This window comes from Tiliqua scincoides, chromosome 4 (genome assembly GCF_035046505.1).
Source record: "Tiliqua scincoides isolate rTilSci1 chromosome 4, rTilSci1.hap2, whole genome shotgun sequence".
Taxonomy (NCBI): Eukaryota; Metazoa; Chordata; class Lepidosauria; order Squamata; family Scincidae; genus Tiliqua; species Tiliqua scincoides.
Genome location: NC_089824.1, coordinates 174,144,135 through 174,168,366, shown reverse-complemented (window position 1 = coordinate 174,168,366; position 24,232 = coordinate 174,144,135). Strand labels below are relative to the sequence as shown.

The 24,232-nt window shown below is 44.4% G+C and overlaps 1 protein-coding gene across 1 annotated transcript; it reads right to left on the bottom strand.

Moving 5' to 3' along the window:
* Positions 1-2,243: 2,243 nt before the first annotated feature.
* TAF8 (TATA-box binding protein associated factor 8) lies at positions 2,244-14,001 on the bottom strand. The gene is made up of 8 exons (XM_066626407.1): positions 13,933-14,001; positions 12,668-12,824; positions 11,048-11,146; positions 10,384-10,446; positions 9,071-9,195; positions 7,409-7,556; positions 5,512-5,645; positions 2,244-3,620 (listed from the first exon to the last, which is right to left on the bottom strand). The coding sequence occupies exons 1-8, from the start codon at positions 13,999-14,001 to the stop codon at positions 3,477-3,479; spliced, it is 939 nt and encodes a 312-aa protein (XP_066482504.1). The 3' UTR covers positions 2,244-3,476.
* Positions 14,002-24,232: the final 10,231 nt, after the last annotated feature.

Below are 24,232 nucleotides of genomic sequence, written 5' to 3'. Positions count from 1 at the left end.
AGGACTCAACTAATCTCATGCAGTGAAGTAAACAACTCTGGGAAACTGAGAACCCTCCAACGGAAATGGAAATAGTAAGCTTCACCTTGTCAAACCCTGGGATCACTCCTCCTGCTACAAAGAGGAGGTGCATGCCAGGGTAAATGACGAGGGTGCTAGTTTTAGAGCACCTCCCTAGGACCTCCAGGCAAAATCTGCCACTGCCCGGATTTTCATCCAAGTGAATTAAATGCATTGACTTACATGGAAAGAAGTGCCTTTGGAATCCCAGTCTGAGTCATATTTCTATGGCAGTTTATTCTGAGAATTAATTAATTGGTCTTTATTTTGTTCTGTAATAATCTCAGTCTGAAGCAAAATAGCAGCTGAATAGCCAACATTTTCTTTGGTATGAACCATCAACTCTATACTGCAATCATTAAGATGAGTCCTAAGGTTCACTGCTGAGCAACTCCACTAAAAATCTTCCTTCAACAGGGCTCCTTCCTATGACACTTTTTCAGTTTCTTTAATCTGCTATTCTGTTTCATATAGGCAAAAAGCTGCCTTCAACAATATTTTCCCAAAGTAACAGCTCTATACTCTATTAATTCCAAGTTCTTACGTTGCTAACACACAGAAACTCCTCCTCTCCTTGTCTCCCTTTTATCTTTTTCCTATCCTGTTTACTTTCATCATATGTATCTGGTTGAAAACAAAAGACTGGATATCCAACAATTCTATGGACACCCAAGAGCATGCCAACATGGGCATAATTTAATTATCAAAAGCCTCTTTTCTGCCTGATAGCTTTGTACCACCCAGAAGGATAATATCATTATTTTTGAAGACATTTGATTTTATATTATGTTTAGTTAATAATGCTTCTCCTTCATTTCTATTATTTGTTATTGCAATAGAAAATGAGAAAAATATAAATAAATTATTGAACACATCCGTAAAAAAAACTTTTAATATTCACCTTGGAAGGATTTTGTTGAATGGTAGGATTCTTCTTAAAAAATAAATAAGCAATTTACATAAACTTGCTTTGAATCAATTTATTTGGAGGAAAAGACAAGATATAAAGCGTGTATTTGTGTGTGAGAGAGATCTGGCCTGAATTTTAAAAAGTTTAAAATATCAACCCCCTAAATTCTGAATTCAAAGAGCTAGTCCCACAAACCTGAAGTGCTTTGAAAGAGTCACAAGTAGAGTCCTGTGAGCCAAACCAGATCTTAGCCGGACTCAAATATTTCACTACCCTGAGGGGATGGGGACGGAGGGTTAGTCAATGGTACAAATGTACAGCAACTACCCATGACACTCAAATAAAAAAAGAATGCCATATCCAGGAGAACTGATAATCAAATTCTATCTAAGATGACATTAGTAAGAAAACTAAAAAAAACTCAACTTGGTTTATACAGGCACAATTTTATTATAAGCTGAAAAAAAATAAAGTATTTTCACCCTCCTTGTTTTAGGTTGCCCTTATTTAAAATTATCAAAAAGTCTAGCCAGTGACCAAAAATATATAAATTTATCAAGGTACAATTGTTTCTATTTACATTTTTCTACACACATACATCAGCACAACTGACATGGCATGTTTAAGAACCTTTTGATCAAAGAAAACGTTTCATAGCCGAGTTTCCAAGGTCTTACTGGATAGAATTATTTCTGCCCAAGGGACTTTTTAAAAATAGCAATGGGGAAAAAAAACCCTGCTCCAGCTATCCAGCAGAAGGGCTAGTACCACCAATGGCAAGAATCACAATGATTGGATTGCTAGTATGTCAAAGTCCAATTTAGAACTTCAAACTACATAGACGGAACAGGGAACAAGACACCAAACTAAACCATCTTCTTCTTTCATCAGCTGGATATTGCAAAACAGATCTTGATGTAAATGAAAACTCTGCTTACACACACATTAGTGCAGAAATGCTGCTAAATTTAATCCCTCCGTGCATCATAAAATTTGTTATGTTAAGAGGTGTTTGTGAGCTGAATAGAAAAGAAGTCAGCATCAAGGGGAAAAGAGATAAACAGCCAATCACCTGGAGCAACTTTGCATTATGAGTTTCTAATAGGAATCCTAAAATTCAGTGCAATGAGCCAAAACAGCAAGGAATTATCGGGGGGGGGGATTAACAGAAAAACAGATGTTGACGATAGGGCTTTTGTTATTAGGTTCACTACCAGGAGTGACTGAAAGAGGAAAAAACTGCCCTGTTGAATTTCCCACCAGTTTGGACAAGTGAACCTATGCAGAGAGTGATACCAAGCAACGGCTGCAAATAGAACATGCATTATGGGGCAATACAGATAAACCACAGAAGGCCAGAAAAACATATATAATTAGGTTCAGAATGTTTCGCAGGAGACCCATTGCAAAGCTACAAGCTCATAGCATCATTCTGTCCAAACAGCACAATCTGCAGTTAATGGTCAGCATCCCATTTTGGTGGCTAACAAGCCCTTCAGTATTAGCAATGTGGTAGTTAAAGTGAATTAATGTGACAGGTTTTCACAGCTAAAACAGGATCTAACTTTTACAAAACTTCCCTAAGTGTGGCTTTACTGTGATTTGAGATCAAAGAGTAATGGCATCTTGACACTCTCTCATACAGCAAGGAAAAAACCAAACGGAATCTCTCCTATACAATAGCCCACCCAAGTACTCTTGACAGTCAACCAGTGTCCATTGCCACCACTACGCTGTGTCTTGGGTTGGGGTCAGATAAAATCACGAAAGGGAAAGTCCAATCATACTGCATACACTGTCATCACAAAGGGCCACAGAAATCTCAAGTCTGTAACTACATGCCAGGCTGAACAAATCAGAAGGAATGCATCTTAATGTGTACATGTGAGACCTAAGAACAGGAAAAAGGCCACAGAAAACAGTAAGGGCTTCAGACAATAATTTTCAATTTTCCTAACTTCTGGCTTGCCAACTGCCAGGGCTGCTTTCACACATTTGTTCTCCTAAAGCTCCTGTGCCAGGTTGATGCTGAAACCAAAGATCTCAATGACATCAGGAAGCAACTGTTGTGACAGTGTAGTCACAACTCCAGTATATGCAGCACTTACAAAAAGCAGGCAACCAGAAAAGGAGAGATGAGTTTCCTTCTGAGGTACCATGAGGTTTGGTGACATATGAGGAAGCCTTCTGTACTGCCTCCAGTCTTCAAAAGGAAGGTCCATCTGAAGCACAAAGAGTTGCTGCAGGCACCCCAAGCTGCAGCATGCTGTTTAGGGGAGCAGACTGATGGGTTTCAACCTGTATGGTATCCAGAGCTTCAGGGTCAGTGTTTTGGCCTTCACTTTAAATGACAACAGAGAGAAAAAGAGCCAATCAGAGACCATCTTTCCTTGTGTCCCACAACCAGCAGTATCTTTCTGCTATACCTGTGCCACATCTCAAACGCACAGGGACCAGCAGAAGACCAAAGACTTCTTCTTAGCCCATTCTATCAGTTTGTCACAGTTCACTTCTTCCTGCGGATCTTGGGTTTCTTCACTGGGCGGAGGTAGGGATTGTCTATCAAGTTCTCCTCTCCATTTCGGCTGCCCGAAAGGGACGCATTATGTTGCAATACTGAAGCATTCTCTTTTTCAGCTCCCGAGTCATCCTGCCAGGTGAGACGAGACAAGAAGAGTGTTGGGATACAATGCTGAAGAACCACCATGTATAAGAAGAACAAGACAGACAGCAACAAGGCCAAGCAAGAACCAAAGCAGCTAACAATATTGGCAAATCACAGAGAGGCAGGCGCCCTCTGCTGGGTAACAGGAAACACACTCTGGCTGAAAACTGGAATGAAACTAGCATCATCCCACATTTCTCTGAAGCTTCATTTCCAGTTACATTTTCAACAATTGCTATTGTTGGGGGGGGGGGTCTGGGGAAAAAAATCTAATCTCCTATTCTCTGATGCATTTTTTGAGTCATTGACATGCTCTCTGCTGCTTTGCTACACCCTCTCAACCTCCTTTTTTGGGGGGGGAAGGAAGGATTATGACAATCAGCAACCACAAAATGAATATTTCACCATGCAGTAGTGGCTAAGCAACAGTTGCTGAGGCTAAAGGAAAACCTCCTGTTGCCCTCACTTTGAATGCTGGGGGCAGTCTGCCTCCTCATTATCTAGGCCAGTGGTTCTCAAACTGGTGGGTCGCGACCCACCAGTTCATGTAACACTTCTCCCGTCCCTTAAAGGGGTGGGGGAAGGGGAGGGAGGCAGTGACGCGATCCTGGGGATCCTGGGTTGCTAAGAGGAGCGAGGGGGGGTGCTTGTGCCTTACTTTGCCTGATGTTGGGCTGCAGCAGGCTGCAGGAAGTGCAGGCAGCCCTGCACAGAGCTCCCCGATGCCTGGAACCTGCAAAAGAAGCGGGCACAAAGCACTTCCGTTTTGCAGGAGGTGCTTTGCGCCTGCTTCTTTTGCAGGTTCCAAGCATCAGGGAGCGCTGTGCAGGGCTGCCTGCACCTCCTGCAGCCTGCTGCAGCCCAGCATCATGCAAAGTAAGGCACAAGCACCCCTGCTGCCCCCCTTAGCAACGTGATCCTGGGGACGCGCCGCTGCCCTAGCCCCTCCCACATAAGAACTTACTGAGGGAGTTGGGCTGATGTTCTGTCTTGCCAGACTGTGCTGGCAGGTTCAAAGCCTGTCAATGCTGCATAGCAAGACTCTCACTTTGATTCAACAATTATTTGCAACTAGTTGGGAAAAGAAGAGGACAGGATTGTGCATCCCAATTGGCGATCTTCCCCAGTTACTAACTCTGTGTGACTGGGTTGTGGCAACTGGGTAATTGGCCCACCTGCCTTGGCAGAAGAGACTTGCTGAGGAGCGACACCAGCCAAAATCCTACTGTGAGACACAGCGTATGCTGCAGCCAGAATTCAAAAATAAAGTGCATGTGCCCAACATATTCCAGTTATGACATTTTGTTTATACTTCAAGAGACTGTTTAATAAACTTGCACTGGAACAGGCAGGCCAGTGGGCCTGCATTGTATTCAGTGCAAGTTTGGGGCCGAAAGCAGCACAGCTTGAGGTAAGGGGAATTGCTTCCCCTTACCCTGTGTTGCGCTGCAGCGGCCCCAATGGTGCAGATCCAAGCAGAACAGCGCAGCCAGAGGCTGCTCTGCGCCACTCGGGAACGGGGGTCAGGATCTGGTATAACCACCGGGTCCTGACCCCACCTCCCGCTTCCCGCCTGCCCACCCCCAAGAACACTGGCCGCCTGCCCTCCCCCTGCCCCGGAATGCCTCCCTCCCACCTACTCCCTGCCCTCCCCACACCCCTGCACCAGCTGAGCTCAGCCGGCGCAACTTACCCTGTCCCCGGGGCCCACAGCGGCATGGGGAGGGTGGCATATGCCCATGTACCGGCCCAACGTCCAGCAGAGTGATGCAAAAGTACTTTACAGCACTTTTGTGACACTCCTGGGCCAGTGTAAGGGATTTGTGCTGGCCCAAGTCCCTGTTAGGATTGTGCCCTAAAGCTCTATCATACTCACGTGCAGGGGAAGGTTTTCTGTGTCAGTCTGATCATCTTGTTCCGATGAATCCGTTTCCTCCATCTGCTGCATCTCCAACTCAGAGGGAAGCAGAGCTGTCAGATACGGTATTGCAAAAGGCCTAGCCGCTATCACTGGAGGGAAGGAAATAATAAGGCAGGGTCTCACATAAAGAATCACCGCTCAGATACCCACCCTAAAAAGCATGGTCTGGATGGAAACAGAGTAGTATAAAGAATACCACAAATTATTTAAGATAACTTTTCCACCTTGCAGGCTTCAAGATCAAGGAAAAGATAAGAGTCAATTCACATGAAACAACCATCATTCAGTGTTATTTGGCCAAGCCTAGGCTTGCATCCCTTCCAACTGTAATTCAATCACTTACTTCCTTTTTAGCATGAACCACAGATGCCATTACACTTCAACCAGAAAAACTATAGTTTGTATTTGCCCTCCAAAGCAGAAGCGCAAACTGTAGTTTGAAGCTGGTTTGCACTCTTGTTTGGAGGGAAAGCATAAACCATGGTTGTTGGTTCAGATATAACAGCATTTGTAGTTAGTATTAAAAGGGAAGGAAGTAACTGAATTGGAGTGAAAAAAGGTACGGGGAGTGGAATGTTATGAGGACAGAACACAAACTGAAGGCTCAGTCATTATCAGTCAGTATTATTATCCTCATATTGTACATGGAGAACATAAGAACAGCCCCACTGGATCAGGCCATAGGCCCATCTAGTCCAGCTTCCTGTATCTCACAGCAGTCCACCAAATGCCCCAGGGAGCACACCAGATAACAAGAGACCTCATCCTGGTGCCCTCCCTTGCATCTGGCATTCTGACATAACCCATTTCTAAAATCAGGAGGTTGCACATACACATCATTGTTTGTAACCCATAATGGATTTTTCCTCCAGAAATTCATGCAAACACCTTTTAAAGGCATCCAGGCAAGATGCCATCACCACATGCTGTAGCAATGAGTTCCACAGACCAACCATACGCTGAGTAAAGAAATATTTTCTTTTGTCTGTCCTAACTCTCCCAACACTCAATTTTAGTGGATGTCCCCTGGTTCTGGTGTTATGTGAGTGTAAAGAGCATCTCTCTATCCACTCTATCCTTCCCATGCATAACTTTGTATGTCCCAATCATGTCCCCCCTCAGACGCCTCTTTTCTAGGCTGAAGAGGCCCAAACGCTGTGGCCTTTCCTCATAAGGAAGGTGCCCCAGGCCAGTAATCATTTTACGGCCAAACCTATCCAATTTTCCAGCTCCAGTGCAACCAAAACGCAATCCCGAGGTAAAGGAACAAATGTTCCCATACCTTGAGGAGGCCTCTGTGACTGCCTCCCCACCACAGGATGCAGTGCACGCCTCATTGGCATGGCTACACCAGTCCTGGAAAACTGAATAGGATTGGGCCCTTAGTTGCTCTCTTTTGCACCTTTTCCATGGAGGGTGGCATTACCAAACGCCACCTAGCAAGTTTATGCAAGAAGAGAAATTTGAAAAGGGGACCTCCTAATTTGTACCCAAGCACCTAAGCCACTATGCTACACAGTTTCTTTAAGTATCTCATCAGTAAAATAAGCATGGCAACCCATCAACTTCTAGTTTTAGCTGCCCTCAAATGTTAAACTTCTCAAAAGTACTGGAGCAATTCATTAAACGCCCATTGCTTCATAAACAGTTTCCACGGTTTTGTTATTGGTTTCTATTAGAAACTGGTTTAACTGACCACAACTTACAGGGCAGAGTTGCTATTTTAAATGACTTTTCCAGGGTCACGTGGCAAGTTAAATGGCACCCCCCACATCCTGCCCTAGGCACAAAAAATCCTACCTGAAATAACGTGATGAACTACCCATTTGAATAGAATTTAAACATCTCTTACAAGGGAAGGTACTGACGTCATCCTTAAAAAGACTCTGTGTCTCGCCTGTCTTTGCCATGAAGCGGGTCAGAGCTCTTTCAACATCACGTCTCTGAGAGGCAGCCTTCTCTCGTAGGATCTGGTAATCCAACACAGGCTCCCGATATGTCTATAAGTCATACAGAAAGGAAGGAAACAATGATTACGCATCAACTCAGAACTATTATTATTATTATTATTATTATTATTATTATTAATTTATACCCCGCTTTTTTGCCCAAAGGGCACACAAGGCGGCTTACAAACAATTTAAAATACAACATTAAAAAGAATCATTAAAACAATTTACAATAATTAAAAATCTCAAAAAACAAACCCCGTGGATTCTCATATAAAAAAGCAGGAACGCCAGCCAGCCTGTCAACAATTAAAAGCTTTTTGAAATAAAAAGGTCTTCAGTCCACGCCGAAATGTTAACAACGAGGAAGCAGTTCTCAATTCTAAGGGGCGGGTATTCCACAGTTCGGGGGCCACCACCGAGAAGGCCCTCTTCCTGGCCGCCGCCCCTCTCACATCTCTTAGTGGCGGCACAGTCAAAAGGGCATCCCCAGATGATCTAAGAGCACGGGCAGGATTGTAGGGAAGGAGGCAGTCCCTCAAATACCCCGGACCCGAGCCGTAAAGGGCTTTAAAAGTCAAAACTAGCACCTTGAATTGGGCCCGGAACGGAACTGGCAGCCAGTGTAGCCACCGAAGCAACGGCTCGACAGAGTCAAACCGACGTGCTCCAGCAACCACACGAGCAGCCGCATTCTGTACTAGTTGTAATTTCCGGACCATCTTCAAAGGCAGCCCCACGTAGAGCGCATTGCAATAATCTAATCTAGATGTCACTAGGGCATGGGTTACTGTGGCCAGGTCCGCGCAGCTCAGGTACGGTCGCAGCTGGCGAATCAGCCAAAGCTGAGCAAAGGCTCCCCTGGCCACAGCCGCCACCTGGGACTCCAGGAGCAGCTGTGGATCCAGGAGAACCCTCAAGCTGCGAATCTGCTCCTTCAGAGGGAGTGCAACCCCATTCAGAGCAGGACGATAGTCCAGTACCCGAGCTGTGGATTTCCAAACCAAGAGCACCTCTATCTTATCTGGATTTAATTTCAGCTTGTTCGCCCACATCCAGCCCCTAACCGCCTCCAGACAGCAATCCAGGACCCCAACCGCCTCCTCAGAATCAGGGGGAAATGAGAGATAAAGCTGGGTGTCATCAGCATACTGATGGCAACCCACTCCAAACCCCCGGATGACCTCTCCCATCGGCTTCATGTAGATGTTAAAAAGCATGGGGGATAAGATGGAACCCTGTGGCACCCCAAATGATGATGCAACCTCTTAATGCTCAGGTTCTGGGGGGCAATCCAGGAAGTGATTCCTATGTGGTTCAATTTGCATCTACCAACATACAGCCAAAATCACTCAAGGAGTAATCAAGGAATGACCGATCAAGGAAAATCAATTGGAAATCAAGGAATAAGTGGATATTGAACACTTTGGTTATTCCAAAAGGAAGCAATGCCTTAATTCAGTAGACAATCTTGTATTACACTTCTGTTGGGAAGCCACTTTCTGCTGCTGTTAATTCTAAAGGGATGGCATATGGTAACTTTTATGCAAGGCAAAGCTACTTACTGGTGTCTTGATGTAAGTGTGAGGATCTGGGAATTCTGGGAAATGGCCAGGAATATGCGATGGATGAGGCTTGTTCTGTCCAGCTGTCAAGGCCTTTGGGGTCACAGGCTGATTTGTTACAGGTGCTGTAATTGAAAGCAGAAATTCAGTCAGGGTGACAGCCTCTTCTAAAGTGCTATCAGCCCAGCTCAATAGGAAAACGTTCTACTGATGGAACAAAGTCAACAATTTGTGTTACTGATACAGTGGATCTATTTAGACAACAAAAAAATGAAGGCAGTGTTTCATAGCATACTTTAAAAAGACTATGTAAGAATTTAACGGATCATGCAACCAAACCTGGAGTATCAAAGTTCCACATGTTACATGGAATGCAGAGTTACCACCCAAAACAGAACCCCCATACTCTATTATTCCCACTTCCCCCATAGGATCTACAAGCCTATGTCACAATGTGCATTGCCCTGTCCTCTCAAGCAGCAAAAAATAGTTGGGAACAGAGGTGGAGAAATGCATGACTTGATGACAATAATAAATTGATCTACAGATGTGAGTTTGAGCGATATGACTAGGCAAAAATCAGAATGAATCTTGAGCCAGTTAGTTCAGAGTTAGCGAAAAAGTCAGTGGCGTAGCTAGAGAGGGTGCAAAGCACTAAGTCTTGCAGGGAGCCTCACTGCAGCATGCAAGGGGGTCCTCCCCCCCCTTTGGAGTCATTCTAGGCGTATGCCTCCATTTTGCCCCCACTGCCTGGAATGGCTCCAAAGGTGGGGTCCCTTGCTTTGTACCCCCTCTAGCTACACCACAGTCCCAAATCACTAAACAGCTTTGCATGCAAACCCCCCCCCCCCCCCAAATATCTGATTTGGAATCAAGTTGCACTGATTTCAGTACAGACTACTCCCAAGAAAGTGTATTAGGACTACAGCCTCAGAGGTGCAGAACATTTCAAAAAATTTTAATGAAACATGCAACAGTTTCAGAAGCCATATGACATTCCTATAATTACTTTACAACTGACAAGATGCTGAAGCAAGCAGAGTTTCAATCTCTATAAACAGGTAAAAAAAACATTTTGAAAGAATGCATAGTGCCCAGAATTCACATTTCAAAAATAGTGAACTGCTTCTCTAATGTAACATACTAGTTGCAGGAACAATCGTTTTACAGCTACTACTATGCCATTCTAAAGCAATATCAACCCAACACACTTCCAAAGTACCCAGACACCCTTTTTAATAACTGGACCAGACTTTCTCCTAGGATGCTTATGAAGTAAGAAATAAACTCTATAGTAGATGAGTCTTACTTACGCGCAGTGATCACCATCCTCTGAGATCGTTTGGCATATGCAGGGAGAGTTTCCACGTTAAAGCCTAATAAACAAGAAAAATATAGAGTTCTAGAAAACTTAATCAAAGTACAGTCCTATCCACCCAACCATCACTGAAGCCCTGGCACAGAGGTTGTGTTGTAAAAGTGCTAATTCACCAATATTTTCTCCAGTCTCCCTGATCTTGCAGGAATCTATACAGAATAGCACTGAAATACATAAATATGACCCATGTATGCCCCAAACAAGCAGGACTGAGGGTCCAAACCTAACCAACTTCCTAGCACTGATGCAGCCGCAGTGCAGCCCAAGGTAAGGGAATAAATGTTCCTTTAACTTGTGGAGGTCTCCATGACTGCTCCCCCCCCCCACACACTGCAAGATGAAGCGCTTACCCCATTGGCACAGCTACATCATTGCTGGATAGTTGGATAGGATTCAGCCCTGAGCCACCATATATAGAACAAGGAGGAGAAGCAGACAGAGTAATATCCCAGTCTCATGCTCCAACACAAAATAAACAACTGCATATCTTCTGTAGAAGTAGCCACATCTAGTCCATTACTATAGTTACAAAATCCCTTCCTATCTCCCCATACATGCAAAATAGTCTCCTAAGAGTTGACCATAATCCTGATTCTCACCCATTTCGACTAAGGTGACAACAATATCTGAAAGGGTTGGTTGTGTCCTCGCAGTATGTTCACAGAAAGACTTGGCACTCCTTCCAATTTCTGAAACATCTGGGGGGAAAAACACACCACACATGGTTTACATCAGTCATTTTCTGATTTGGGAAGCTGAATTGCTGGAGGATCTTCAACCAACAGCTGCAATAAGAGTGAAGTGAAGTAGAAGGAAAAGACTTTTGAAACCCAGGACTCTAGTGTGGAGTTTTCAGCACTTCCTTTAAAATAAAGTCTCTCCCTTCAGGAAAATACTACAGAATATATGAAGAAAAAATGGAAAGCTGATGGATCAGTCTATGTTTTAGAGTGCAAACAATTTCAAGGAATATAGATGCAACCAGACTGTGATCTCCATCATCATAAGCATAATGCCCATCCTGATGTTCCCTTGTCCACCAATAACAAACTTAATTCATCAACTTGTAAGTACGAGTATATCTTATATCGTATATCTTATTATGACCTTCATATCAATGCAAAATTCAAATCCTCCCCATAAGGGAGGAAATTGAAGTACTAGATGTCCCATTACCACTTGCCAAAATCAAACACAAATGATAACAAAAAGCTACTGTCCCAGGTTGCAAGTCTCTTCGAAAGCATAGCATAGCCATGAACAATAATCTCAGCATGCTGCCACTCCAAATAGTTTCTCTTTGATCTCAGGCATGCTCTTTTGCTGTTGCTGTTTGTTAAGTGAAGATGCCAATTCATTACCAAAAGCAGTCCAGCTCTTCTGAATTTTGGCAGAGAAGCTCAGCAGGCTGGGCTTCCTGTGACATGGTGCAGCAGCAGTTCTCTGAGACCTGTTGCCTGCTTTCCACACTATGCAAGGATACGGCTCTACCTGATACCAGGCAGAGCAGCGGGTCAAGCTCTCATAATGTCATTACAGGAGGGGAAGAAAGCACCTCCTGCCAAAAATCTCTCTTTCAAAGAGCTCCTAAAGCGGCAGTTGTCCTGTTTGATCCAAAAAGTGGAAATACCTGTATTGTCTGTGGTGTTGTTTAAAGACCATTGCACATGCTATTACAAAACTACACTGCTCTATTATTTTAAGTCAGCACAAAGTCACCACAAAGTTGGGGGAACTCACTGTCACGGGGTGGGGCAAGTCCCTTTCCCTTTAAGATAGTTTAAGTTGGGTGTTGGTTAACCAGGTGTAGGGTATTAATAACTTAAAGAATAAAACCTGGGGTTGGGTGCCTGGAAACAGAGAGCAGGGGGAAGGGAGCTTACAGCTATGATATTGGAAGCAATACTGAGACTTGTAAGATGGTAGTTTTAGCCTCTCTTTAGGTAAGATCTTTCTTGTTTTTAAAGCTACTGTGTTGCATGTAGATATGTTTTTATGGAGCAATTGAAGCTCCCTTAAGCTTTAATAAAAATCTTTCATGTAAAGCATTGGGTGCAGTGATTGACCAGGGGCATGTATGATAATGGGACCTGGGGCTTGGAGTAAGCAAAAATAAATAAGCATTGCTCTTGAGGGTGGTGGAGGAGGGTTGAGCCCTGGCTGGTTTGGGGGTCTCCCTTGGTCCTTCCCTACCCCAGGGGGATGTTTGTTACACTCACAACTCTGGAGCATCTCCGTCATGGTCTCTACAGCGGCCTTCTCAGCACTCTCAAATCCAGCCTCTGTCAGCAATGAACTGACCACCACCTGGAGGGTTCTTCTTCGAGCCAGATAGTAATTATCCGCTGGGGTCGTAGAGTGTTTGCCACCTGACCGCTGTTGGGAAGGCAACCAAGCAAGAAAAAAAGAATTGATAAGTAAGAGGTATCCATAAACAAAGAGCATGCAGAAGTTGCCAAAAGCCAAACATGGGTCAAAGGAGTTCTTCTTCTAATCGTTCAGCACCTGCTCTCACAATCCAATTCTGACAGTGCTATCAGTTTCCAGCCTCTACAGATCTAGCAAGGAAGGTGTATCATGATTACAATATGGCATCAGGCTACTGGAGAAGACAGCAAGGGCACAAAGAGATGTGTGTCTTTCACCTACACCACCTGGTCCCCCTCCATGGCACAGCAGTGCATTTCCCTAACTTAAGAACAACATTATAAGGCAGCACCCCTTCTACTTCTTTGTTCTTTCAGGATATGAAGGTTCTGTAGCTCAAGAGTAGCTCACTCATGATTAATCACAAGCAAAGAAGATTCCAGGCATCTCAGTTAAAAAGGATCTAAAGTAGCACATTTGGGGGGGGGGAACCACCTGAGATGGTACCAGTCAGTACTGGGCTAGATGGATCACAAGTCTGAGACAGGATAAGGTCACATTGCACCTTTGCACTGTGAGTTTAAGAACCAGGGGAGAACTTCTGAACTACTTTGCCTCTGCAGTGCTGCCACCGGATTTTCTGCAAATGCAAAATTAGAACCCAAGCTATGCATGTCTACTCAGAAGCAAGCCCCATTATATTCAATAGGGCTTACTCCCAGGTAAGTGTGGCTAGGAGTGCAGCCTAAGAGCCCAAGCCTATGCCTGTCTCCTCAGAAGTAAGCCCCATTACAGTCAACGGGGCTACTCCCAGGTAAGTGTGGCCAGGACTGCAGCCTCCGAGGTGCTGACTGTGTCCACTGCTCCACCCCAGTCCACTCCAACACCCGCCCATGTCAATTCCAGAACAGCTTGAAAGTGATTAGCAGCTGCCGCGGCCAATAGGAATCAAGGAAGGGAAGGGCCGCCTTCCCCCCAGTAGAACTTCACTCCGGGCTCGGAGCCGCACGTAGTGTCGAAGGAGCTGCAGCGTCGGCTACACGGCTGCGAAAAGAGCCGCAGATCGGGTTCCCGCCGCGAGGAGGGAATCACCCCCCCCCCCCGGTTACATCCGTACCGTCCCTGAGCCACTTGACCCGCCGGTCCCCGTGTCTGCCATCTTGGATCCATTGGTGAATGCGAGCATGCGCGGCCGCGAAGAGCATGATGGGGCTTGTAGTTCTCTGTGGTGCAAGGCGGAGGTGGCGCTCAGCACAGGGGCTTCCTTGTCAGGGTTGAGGCGGCCCTGCGGAGCAAGGGGTGGGTGGAGTCAGGGGTGGGGCCAGTGTTCGTGTTGGGGGGGGCCCACGACCACTGCCAGCTCCGGAGCCCTGGTCAACCAGGCGGGTAGACCTGAGCTCTGGGCTGAGCTTGAGGGCCTCTGTGGTCAAGGTTTGCTGGGTGGGTAGACCTGGGCTCCTACTTGGACCCCAGGTCTACCTGCCTGATAGACCTGGGCTCCCACTCCGCCTCTTCCAGGCAGTTAGACCTGGGCTCCCACCTGGCCTTGGAGCCCAGGTCTGCTGGCTGGGTAGACCTGGGCTCCCATTCCAGCCCAGTGGGCATTCCCCTTGCACCTGATTTTGCTCCCCAGTCCAGTGGGCGCTCTTGCCTGCTGGCAGACAGTTTGGGGGACACGCACCCATGGTCCCCCCTTGGATCTGCCCCTGGGTGGAGCAGTGGCTGTGTGAGGGAGGGTAAAGGGTCCAGGGTCACAAAGTGGGCCCAGCATCCAAAGGAGGGGCCCCAGAAATTTCCTGAGATCTTATATTTTCCTTTCTCACCTGGACTCACTATCCGTGTGGGATGCTGGGGGCACAACCAGGGGCCTGCAGTGGTGTATGCCAGGCTGAGGAATGCATACCTGACACTCCTTAACACAGTCACATCTGGGAGGAAACTGGCCTGCTAGAGTAGCTTGTTGGCTTGTGAATCTGCTTATCAGTCCAGAATAGCCATTTTCAACCACTGTGCCATGAGTGTGCCACAGGAATTTGGTGTGCCATGAGTGTGTCACAGGAATTTGGGGGGGGCCATTTATTAGTAGGGCCAATGAGGGATGTGAGCCCCCCAAGGCAGCACAGTGTGCCTTGTCAATTGTCAAAAACCTGCTGGTGTCCCTTGACAATTTTAGTGCCTTGTCAGTGTACCTTGAGATGAAAAAGGTTGAAAATCACAGGACTAGAAAAAAGGCACCGGGGGGGGGGGGGGAGATTGAGACATACAGAATTATGCAGGGGATGGATCACGTGGATAGAGAGATGCTCTTTTCCCTCTCACACAACACCAGAACCAGGGGACATCCACTAAAACTGAGTGTTGGGAGAGTTAGGACAGACAAAAGAAAACCTGTCTTTCCTCAGCATGTAGTTAATCTGTGGAACTCCTTGCACAGCATGTGGTGATGGCATCTGACCTAGATGCTTTTAAAAGGGGATTGGACATATATCTGGAGGAAAAATCATCACGGTTTACAAGCCATGATGCGTATGTGCAACCTCCTGATTTTAGAAATGGGTTATGTCAGAATGCCAGATGCAAGAGAGGGCACCTGGATGCAGGTCTCTTGTTATCTTGTGTGCCTCCTGGGGCATTTGGTGGGCCTCTGTGAGAGACAGGAAGCTGGAGATGGGTCTATGGACTGATCCAGCGGGCTGTTCTTATGTACCATGAAGGAGTGTCTAGGAGCTCAGGGACACAGCTGTGGGATTGCCGTTGCAACAGAAGTTTTGCTATTCACAGGACAATTTCCATTCTATGTGAACCTAAAATTCTATTATGCTAATTTTTGCAATGCTATTCTATATTTAAAAGATTTAAGGGAGACTTAGGTGTGTGTTTGGTTTTCCATATTACTGTATCTGGCTGCTGACACCATGCAGGCAGGTAGACTTGGGCCCTGCATTCGGAAACATGGTGAACTTGGGCTCAAAAGAGGGTGTCACCACCCTCCCCAACCCTGTTTTTGCCCCTCCCCACCACTGTTCTTCCTGCCCCTTCACCACCCTCCCCTGCTCATTTGCCCCCTCCCGCTTTGGTAAGGAGCCCAAAAGAAACTGTACCCTCTGATGAAATTCCTCTCAGAGGCACTGGGGTGGAGAGCAACAGAATGCACAGGAAGCACATTTCTGGGAGGGTGAAACGAAACTAACCAATGTAGGCATGACAACAAAGAGGCTTGTAGCACCCTAAAGACTATGGCATCTGTTGTGGCATGAGCTTTCATGAACAGTTTATCACCTGCATTAAAGTATTGTCCTCGGTTGGCTGAGATATGGGTGGATTGTGGATGGGGGAGAAATATAGAGCAAAAAGTTTGTGAAATGCAAGAAAACTCACTCACACAGAGGGAGGATATCGGGTATCTGGTAAAGGGCCAAATCCTATCCAACTTTCCAGCACCAATGCAGGTACAATGCAGTGGGGGGCAAAAGCCCCAGGTGCCGTTGCTGCCTCCACCCAACATGCTGCCACCTCCGCCTGCCCTCTGGAACCGTTAAACAGGCAAGTGAAGCCCTGCGCTGCATCCCTGGGTACTCCAAAAGCCTTCTGAGGCATCTGGAGCGCCCTTAAACAGTACTTCCCATTTTCACTGGAAAACCTGAAGTACTGCTTAATGGTGCTCTAGGGGCTTCAGAAGGCTTTCAAAGCACCTAGGAACATCATGTGAGGCTCCTTAGGCTGGGTAAGTATCCCCTGGGGGGTGGTGTGTTGCAGGGGGGCATGTTGCAGTCCTGTGCCCTGGGGCGGCACAAGGGCCAGTTCTGCAACTGCTGAAGGCGACCGCAGACCGGTCATCTTCCAAGGGTTCAGGTTGAGCCAGATCCATGGATAGAAATTCCACAGATAAACAGGCTCAACCTATAATTCCAAGAGTCTATCTAAAGAAGCACATAGAAGTTCACCTTTTGCCTCATCTACCTATATACCGTCCCTCAGGTGATCAAAGGTAGTTGTGGTTAAGATCCTTTTTAACCTTCCTTCTCTCCTCATTCTAGAACTGAGAGTGGCGAGTCACCCACAGTCATTGATTGACAGTAGATTCAGGATAGACAAAGGGCCAGTTCATACATTACTGTCTGACCCCTCGCCCCAATGCAATTAAGAGTAAGCACACACTCAGTGTATATGTTTCCTACCCCCTCCCTTTCCAATTAAGAAAATTTGCCTGGACTTGAGGAGAGAGGCCAGGACACACACACACACAGAATGTGAGCCCGCTTGTGTCCACACACACACACAGGCAGAATGTGAGCCTGCTTGTCCTTAGTCACATGGCGCCAGTCAGTATTGAAGTATTATCTGAATCTGCCCCCCAAAAAGTACTGTACATATTCACACAGTTCATAAAAAACTTATGGAACACTCTGCCACAAGATGGCCACTGGCTTAGGTGGTTTAGGACACAAACCTAAGCAGGTCTACTCAGAAGTAAGTCCTATTGTGTTCAATGGGACTTACTCCCAGGAAAGTGAGTTTAGGATTGCAGCCTTAGGGTGTTAGACAAATGTATGGACTGTAGGTTTATCAGTTGCTATTAGAATCTTCAGATTTAAAGGCAATATGTCACTGAAAACCAGTTGATGGCAAACAGGAGGGGAAAACTATCACCTTCACACCCATACTTGAAGGTTTCCAAGAAGTATCTTTTTGGCCACTGTGGCTGGACATTTGCACTGATCTGCCAGGGCTCTTGTGTTAGTGTGATTTGCAGGGGAAGGAGGAATAGAAGATAAATGCTCCAGTCATCTCTTCTATAACATCCAGATGAATTTATCCATTTTGATATCATGTCTGAGATAATGATTGATATCTTTATTACCTCTGTAATAGCTGAGATACAGGTGAGAACATAGTGCAGGGGTGAGAAGAAAAAAATGATTGCACTTCCTGAATTCCCTTCAGAATTTGGCACATTGCTACAGGGGCTAGAAGATCTTGGACCAGACTATCTTGTCTGCTCAGCTCAACAAAAGCCAACTGTTTAGACGAGCCTTCTGCGTTCTCGGCCTTTTTTAACATCTTTTCAAAATCTTTTCATATCTTTTTAAATACCTGGTTACAGACCTGATTCTTTTATGATTTGCTGCTCTATGCTCTTTTTACCTGATTACTTTTTATCTGACTACTGTTTTTATGATATGTTGTTAATATGCTTTAATCTGTTTTTAAATTGTCTTTAATTTGTTTTAACCTTGCTGTAAGCCGCCTTGAGTGCCTCCGGGGAGAAAGGCGGGTAGAAATAAAGTTAATAAATAATAATTAATTAATAATAACTGATAGAGTGCTGTCTTTATAGGTATCATCCAATTTGAATTGGAAGACTTGAATCATTAGTCCTTTCTTGTGCTGTTTTGGCACCAGCATCCATTGCTGGCTTGCTGCCAACAAAGCTGTGGTGGTTTCCAACCCACTTTCTGGGAAACGGTTTGTACGTTTGATTTTAAATGTTGCCTCACAGCCCAATCCTATCCATGTCTACTCAGAAGTCAGTCCCATTTGAGTCAATGGGGCTTACTCCCAGGAAAGTGTGGATAGGATTGGGTTGCCCATCTCTTTATGGATCCTTTTGGCACTGGTAAAGTGGCTTTGTTTTGTTTTGTGAAAAGTCTTAATGTGTATTTTCTTAGCTTGGGTTTCCCTTCTAAAGTGGTGACCTTTGCTGCGCATAAAACTCTGCTGGGCATAAAAACTGTGTATGTTTGTGTCACAGACAGTACAACAGGAAACCCACCTCTTACAGCCCCTGTACTCCCCACTTCCTGTTTAAGTACACGTGGGCCAGGGAGAAGGTGCTGTCCCAGCCAATAACTATGCTGAAAATCAGAAGTGTAAACAACTGCCAGAACACTGAAAGTTAAAGGGCTTGTATTGTTTCATTTTAAATTGCAAAATCCGTTCCATGCAGCCTTGGCTTTCTGACAGGATGGCATAGAAAAGATGACACATGAAAAATAAGTTGGAGATTAGGAAAATCTGGATGGTTGTCTCTCTCTTTTTTTTTTTTTTTAATGTCACCAAAGGAGTTTCCCTCTTGCTTATCAGTGATGAGGTAGGAAACTATTCCGTTTCTTTAAATTGCAAAGAGCAACAACTGAATGATTCAGTATCTTAAAAGGTTGACATACACCCATACAGATTTATGCAGAGATTTCATGGGATGCATTTGATATGATGTGATGCATTTGATATGATGCCATGGGGGTAATATGCAGAACTGAAAGTGTGAATATAGATCTGACCACTGTAGTTGACCTGCAGTGAAATATTGTTTTATAATAATTAAGATTTACAGCAGAATGAAACTTATGGCAGAATATACAGTACAGTACTTGCCTACTTTCTGGCTTTCTCCTTATTTTTCCTTCTCAGGGTGTCACTCCTTTGGCTTTTGTGAAATATTATTTTCTGTTGTTGGAGCTGCTTAACTCAGTTTGTGCTCAGGAACTGCATACTAAGTGCAGATCTCTCACTCATGCACTCGTAATTAAAGTGCATGTGTGTCAGTCATCATGATATTTCTATCAAAAATCACATATGCAGCAATTCAAAAAAGGATCATGTGTTCACTTGCATGTATTTTGCCAGTCAAAGCTGTTCAAAAATATACAAGTCTTCCCTACTAGTTTTTTTCAGTTGGTATTGAAGTAAAATAACATGAAGTTCTCAGCTCCTTGTCTGTGAAATTTTTTTTCTGGTATCAGCCCTGGCATATTAGCTGGTGTCCTAACTAGATCAATTATTTTATGTTTGATGGGTTGCTGCAATTAAGTTGAAAAATGAGTGGAGGTTCCTTCCAATTGTTTTTGTTCTGATTTTGTTGTTAATTGTTACATTGTTTGAAGGTGAGGTGACTTTTTGGTAGAGATTTGTTGTGTTCAGTGGGAAGCACTTCAGAGAAATTATGGTCTCCTGCCAGAGGAACTCAAAGGGCTCCTGTCAAAGGGGGCAGTGTCAGGGACTCAAAACAAGTGATGCCAATAACTTTTCTAACCCAGGCAGATTGATGTGATTTCCATTGTGAACATGTAGAAGGAGAGCTGAGGTAATCTTGATTCTATACATCACTGGCCCCATTTGCATTATTTTGCTTTCCCCATTACAATTGCAATTTTTTTTTACTTCATATCTGTCGTGCTTTTATATTCTTCTAAGCTGTTTCATAAAACCTCTTTGTTTTCTTTGATTTGCAGGCTTTGTGTCTGGCGATTGACAAAAGTCCTTGTATGTTTTGTGGCATTTTGAAAACTGTTTCATTTCATTTCTTCTTTTTCCCTTCTATTCTCCATTCCTTTTGTATCTTATTTGTTAGACTTTAAGTCATAAAACAGGAATTTGTCCAGCTGTGGATTGCTGTACCATGCTTTGAGAAATAAAATAATGTTTGATAAATAGCACAATCATCTTGAGTCCATGGTTTGAGGATGAAGTGAAGCTGATACAGATTGTCATGTGCCTGTGCACAAAGATGCTGCAGAGCTGAGCATGTTAAGTCATAACTATGGATGAAGAGTGGATCTGCAACTCTAGTCAAGGAATGGGGAAGATTTTTGTTTCACAGCAGGTGAAACAGGGATGTTTATGCCTTGTTATGGGACTAGTAGGGCTTGAATTGCTCAAGCTGTAAATGGCTGCCATTTTCAACAGTGACAAGTAGGGAACTGGACCTGCCCCACGTCTGAAAAATCAGATCCTTGGCAAATAAGGCTACATCGTAGGTGGACATGTGAAAGAACACCTGTGAAAAGGCACCGATTATCTTCATAGCTCGAAATTTGCTGATTGAACATTGATGTCAATTTGATTAAGATGTAAACTACACATTGTGCACAAAATGGGTACAGAGTACTGTAAAGGTGCCCAAACTTTGTTTTTTTGGGGGGGGGCAGGGGGTTAACTGCAATAATTGCACATACATTTGTCAGCCCAATTCTATTCATGTCTATTCAGAAATCCCATTCTAATCAGTGGGGCTTACTTGCAGGAAAGTGTGCTTAGGATTGCAACCTAATATAGTTAGAAATATTCAGATAGCTGTAATAGGGATAAACAGGAAAGACAGTTGGCTCATAGTATAGACCAGCGATTTTCAACCTTTTTCATCTCAATGCTCACTGGCAAGGTGCTAAAACTGTCCGAGCACACCATCAGTTTTCTTGCCATTGACAAGGCACATCGTGCTGCTGTTAGGGGGCTCAAATCCCCCAATTGCCTTACTAATAAGTGATCCTCCCCAAATTCCCTCAACATACCTGTGGACCATCCACAGCAAACCAGTGTGCCACAGCACAATGGTTGAAAAATGCTGGTATAACGAACCATGGCTCCTCAGGGAGCTGTGGGAACCAACCAGGGAAGATATGGAATCTCTGAAAAAACCCCACTGCCCTATGCACTGTATATGATTGTAACCCTAATGGGTAACCAATGACCCAGCCCATCAGGTCAAAAGTTTGGAAACCACTGGTATAGACTAACAATAAAGAGTCATTGCTAGAAGTGTGCAAGGCCTTTGAGATTTCCGTGTTGTTAATTCTGCTTTGGCTGAAAAGGAGAACCATTTTCAATCATGGTGTCTTTATACCTAGGCTTTGCTGCCACTTTCAGTTATGCTGCACTTCTATCTATCACAAGAATGTTCCATCTTTTGCTATGCCAACTTCCAACTGAAGGTGTATTGGGGCCCTTGCATCCCCAGGCTATTTGGAATCTGTGCAGCTGTAAGGAGAAATGTAATTGGTTGGTTGGTTGGCAACCTTCAGTCTCGAAAGACTATGGTATAAGCCTACAGCACCCGGTATTCCCAGGCGGTCTCGCATCCAAGTGTAATTGATTACACTTTTGATTACCCATCAAGTGTAATTGATTACAGCCTGGTAAAATAATGCTATGTACTGGTTGTAATTTTCCAATAAAAGGACTCTGAGTAAGATGAAAATTTGTTTTTAAACAAAAAGCAGCCTAGAGAAGATGCAGTTTTGAGCAGGAGAAAGGAATGCATAAGCCCATTCTGCCCAATGTTGCATATACGAAACAGGGACCAAATGTGTACACCTTCAGTCCAGGCAAAAATAGATTAATTCTTTCCCTGCTGGCCATTTTCTCACTCAAAATTTTTCCTTAAACTGCATCTTCCCACAGCCACGTCTGAGAGAGAGCCTAATGGGAAGTTCTCCTGTGAAACCATTATTGAAATTACTATGCCAGTCCCTGCTGTGTTCTTGCACAGTGTCCTTTCATTTCAGTGTTGCTCCCACTGATTGCATTCCATGTGACAAAAAGGCTAAGAAGAACAAGAATGCAAGATGGTTGTCATATTTAGGTTTAACAACTAATTGGCAAATCAGAGGTATGCAAATGCCTAAAAGCCTCAGGTTTTAGGCATGATGATATTTATTTGAAACTAAATCCTATGCAGTCCCTTGGACAAATCCAAGTAAAAGTGGTTAGGACTGGGCTGAAAAAAGTGAGATTCATTGGAAGCACTGGATTTCAGCAGATACAAGAGCATAAGTCCGATCTCACAGATACATCGGGGGCAGACTTTGAGCAAAATCATGGAATTTTATAACCCTCAGATAGGTTGGGGGGGTTATACTTGGGGGTGTCTGACTATAGCTTTGTCTGATTTTACCCGAGGCCAGGTGCCCTGAATTGTAGCCTCAGAATTTGTTTCAAATGGAAATGAGAATTACATCCTGGTGTTTAAAAAAACCAACCTCTGCCAAACATTTGCAAAAGGGAAGGAGGATTCAGAAGGGTCTGCTAAAGAGAATGAGGCTTGCTTGATTTAAATGGAAGCCTTGAGCCCTGGTTTACGTTTTTCTCAGGAGAGGAATAAAATGTTAACTTTGACTGCAGCTTGCCTTGGAGGGGTTGCCATGGAGACTAACAGCCCTCTAATTTTCTCTGTATTATCCTTTTACTCTCCTCTGGGCTTCTCCAGTGCTTCGATTTGCCTGAACAGCCCTGATCCTTGAGTGACCTCACAGATAAGGGGAGGAGATGATCTGATTTGTTGGCAGAAATTTCTCACATAGGTGAGTATCTACAGGACATTTCTGGTTTCTTTTGAGAAGCTAGAAGGCAGAACTGTATAATAGAATTGGAAACGGAACAGCTAGAAAGGAGACTAAAACTGGGCAATCTTAATTTTCATCTCATTTATTTTTTTCCCATTGCCTTCCTCAGAACATTCCCTAAAATAAAAAGACTTATGATACCCATAATGCTGCTGTGAACAATGGTGTGTATGAAAAATTGCAGCTGTCCTGAGTTTCTTGTCTAGCTGCCTGCAGTTACAAACTTGGCTTAGATAGGCCAGAGCGGGTTTGGAAATGGCAGTTTTATCAAGCTAACAGTGCAGAATTACTAAAAACCTGAACCTTTTGCCAGAGTGAATTCACCATCTCAAAATCCTGTCTCTGCAACTTTATGCTTTAAGACATTGTCACCAGCAATGTATAGTCAGGTATCCTATATTTTCTATAATACACCAGGGCAGGAATTTACCCCAAATGCTGTTTGCATTTGACTATCAGGCTGATTTATAATAACTCCATCAATGTCAGTTATTGGGGTGAAAAAACTACCCCAATGTTATCTATGCTTTTTGCAGACTGCGGGCCCAATCCTATCCAACTTTCCAGCATCGGTGCAACCGAAATGCAACCCTAAGGTAAGGGAATGACTGTTCCATACCTTGAGGTGGTCTCTGTGACTGCCTCTCCACCTTAGGATGCAGTGTATGCCCCATTGGCACAGCTACACCGGGCGTGGAAAACTGGATAGGATTGGGCCCTGAAGTGACTCTGAAAGGTGTTAATTGTTTTTAATTACTTCTACTCTGAATGATTAACCACAAAAAGTATTTACTCTCCATTCTAATCTAGTTTCTGGTGTACAAAGCTTGCAAAGACCTAATTACTGTATTGCACTTAGATAATCTTTTCAGAACTTTTAATAGGTAAATCAAAGGATAAGTAGTAAGTAGTGAGCTTGGAAAACACAAGACCTAAAATTTGAACAAAATAAACACAGTGTTCCTGAAAGTGAGATAAGAGAGATAACTATCTGGAGAGAGAATCTCTTTCAAAAGCAGGCATCCATTTCAACAAGAAACAAACTTGCAAGATCTCACCTTCAGAGACAAGCAAAAGTGGAACAACCTTTCACTCAAACAGTGCAAATCTATGGATGTCTACTTAGAAGTAAGACCCATTGTGTTCAATGGAGCTTCCGCCTAATATAGTGCGCATAGAATTGCAGCCTACATATCTGATCTTCCTTCCTAGCCTACAACTCAGTAAGCCCTATGAAAGAGAAAATAGGGGAATGCCCTGAGGCAGGGCTTTTCAAACTGGGGCGTCCTGACGCCC

What these genes read in the sequence shown, in the direction of transcription:
- TAF8 (XM_066626407.1), bottom strand. Translation starts at nt 14,001, where the DNA reads ATGCTCGCATTCACCAATGGATCCAAGATGGCAGACACGGGGACCGGC. An exon ending in GAGGATGGTGATCACTGCGC is followed by an intron (nt 9,196 to 10,383) that starts GTAAGTAAGACT and finishes TTTCAATTACAG; the next exon opens with CACCTGTAACAAATCAGCCT. An exon ending in ACACTTACATCAAGACACCA is followed by an intron (nt 7,557 to 9,070) that starts GTAAGTAGCTTT and finishes TATGACTTATAG; the next exon opens with ACATATCGGGAGCCTGTGTT.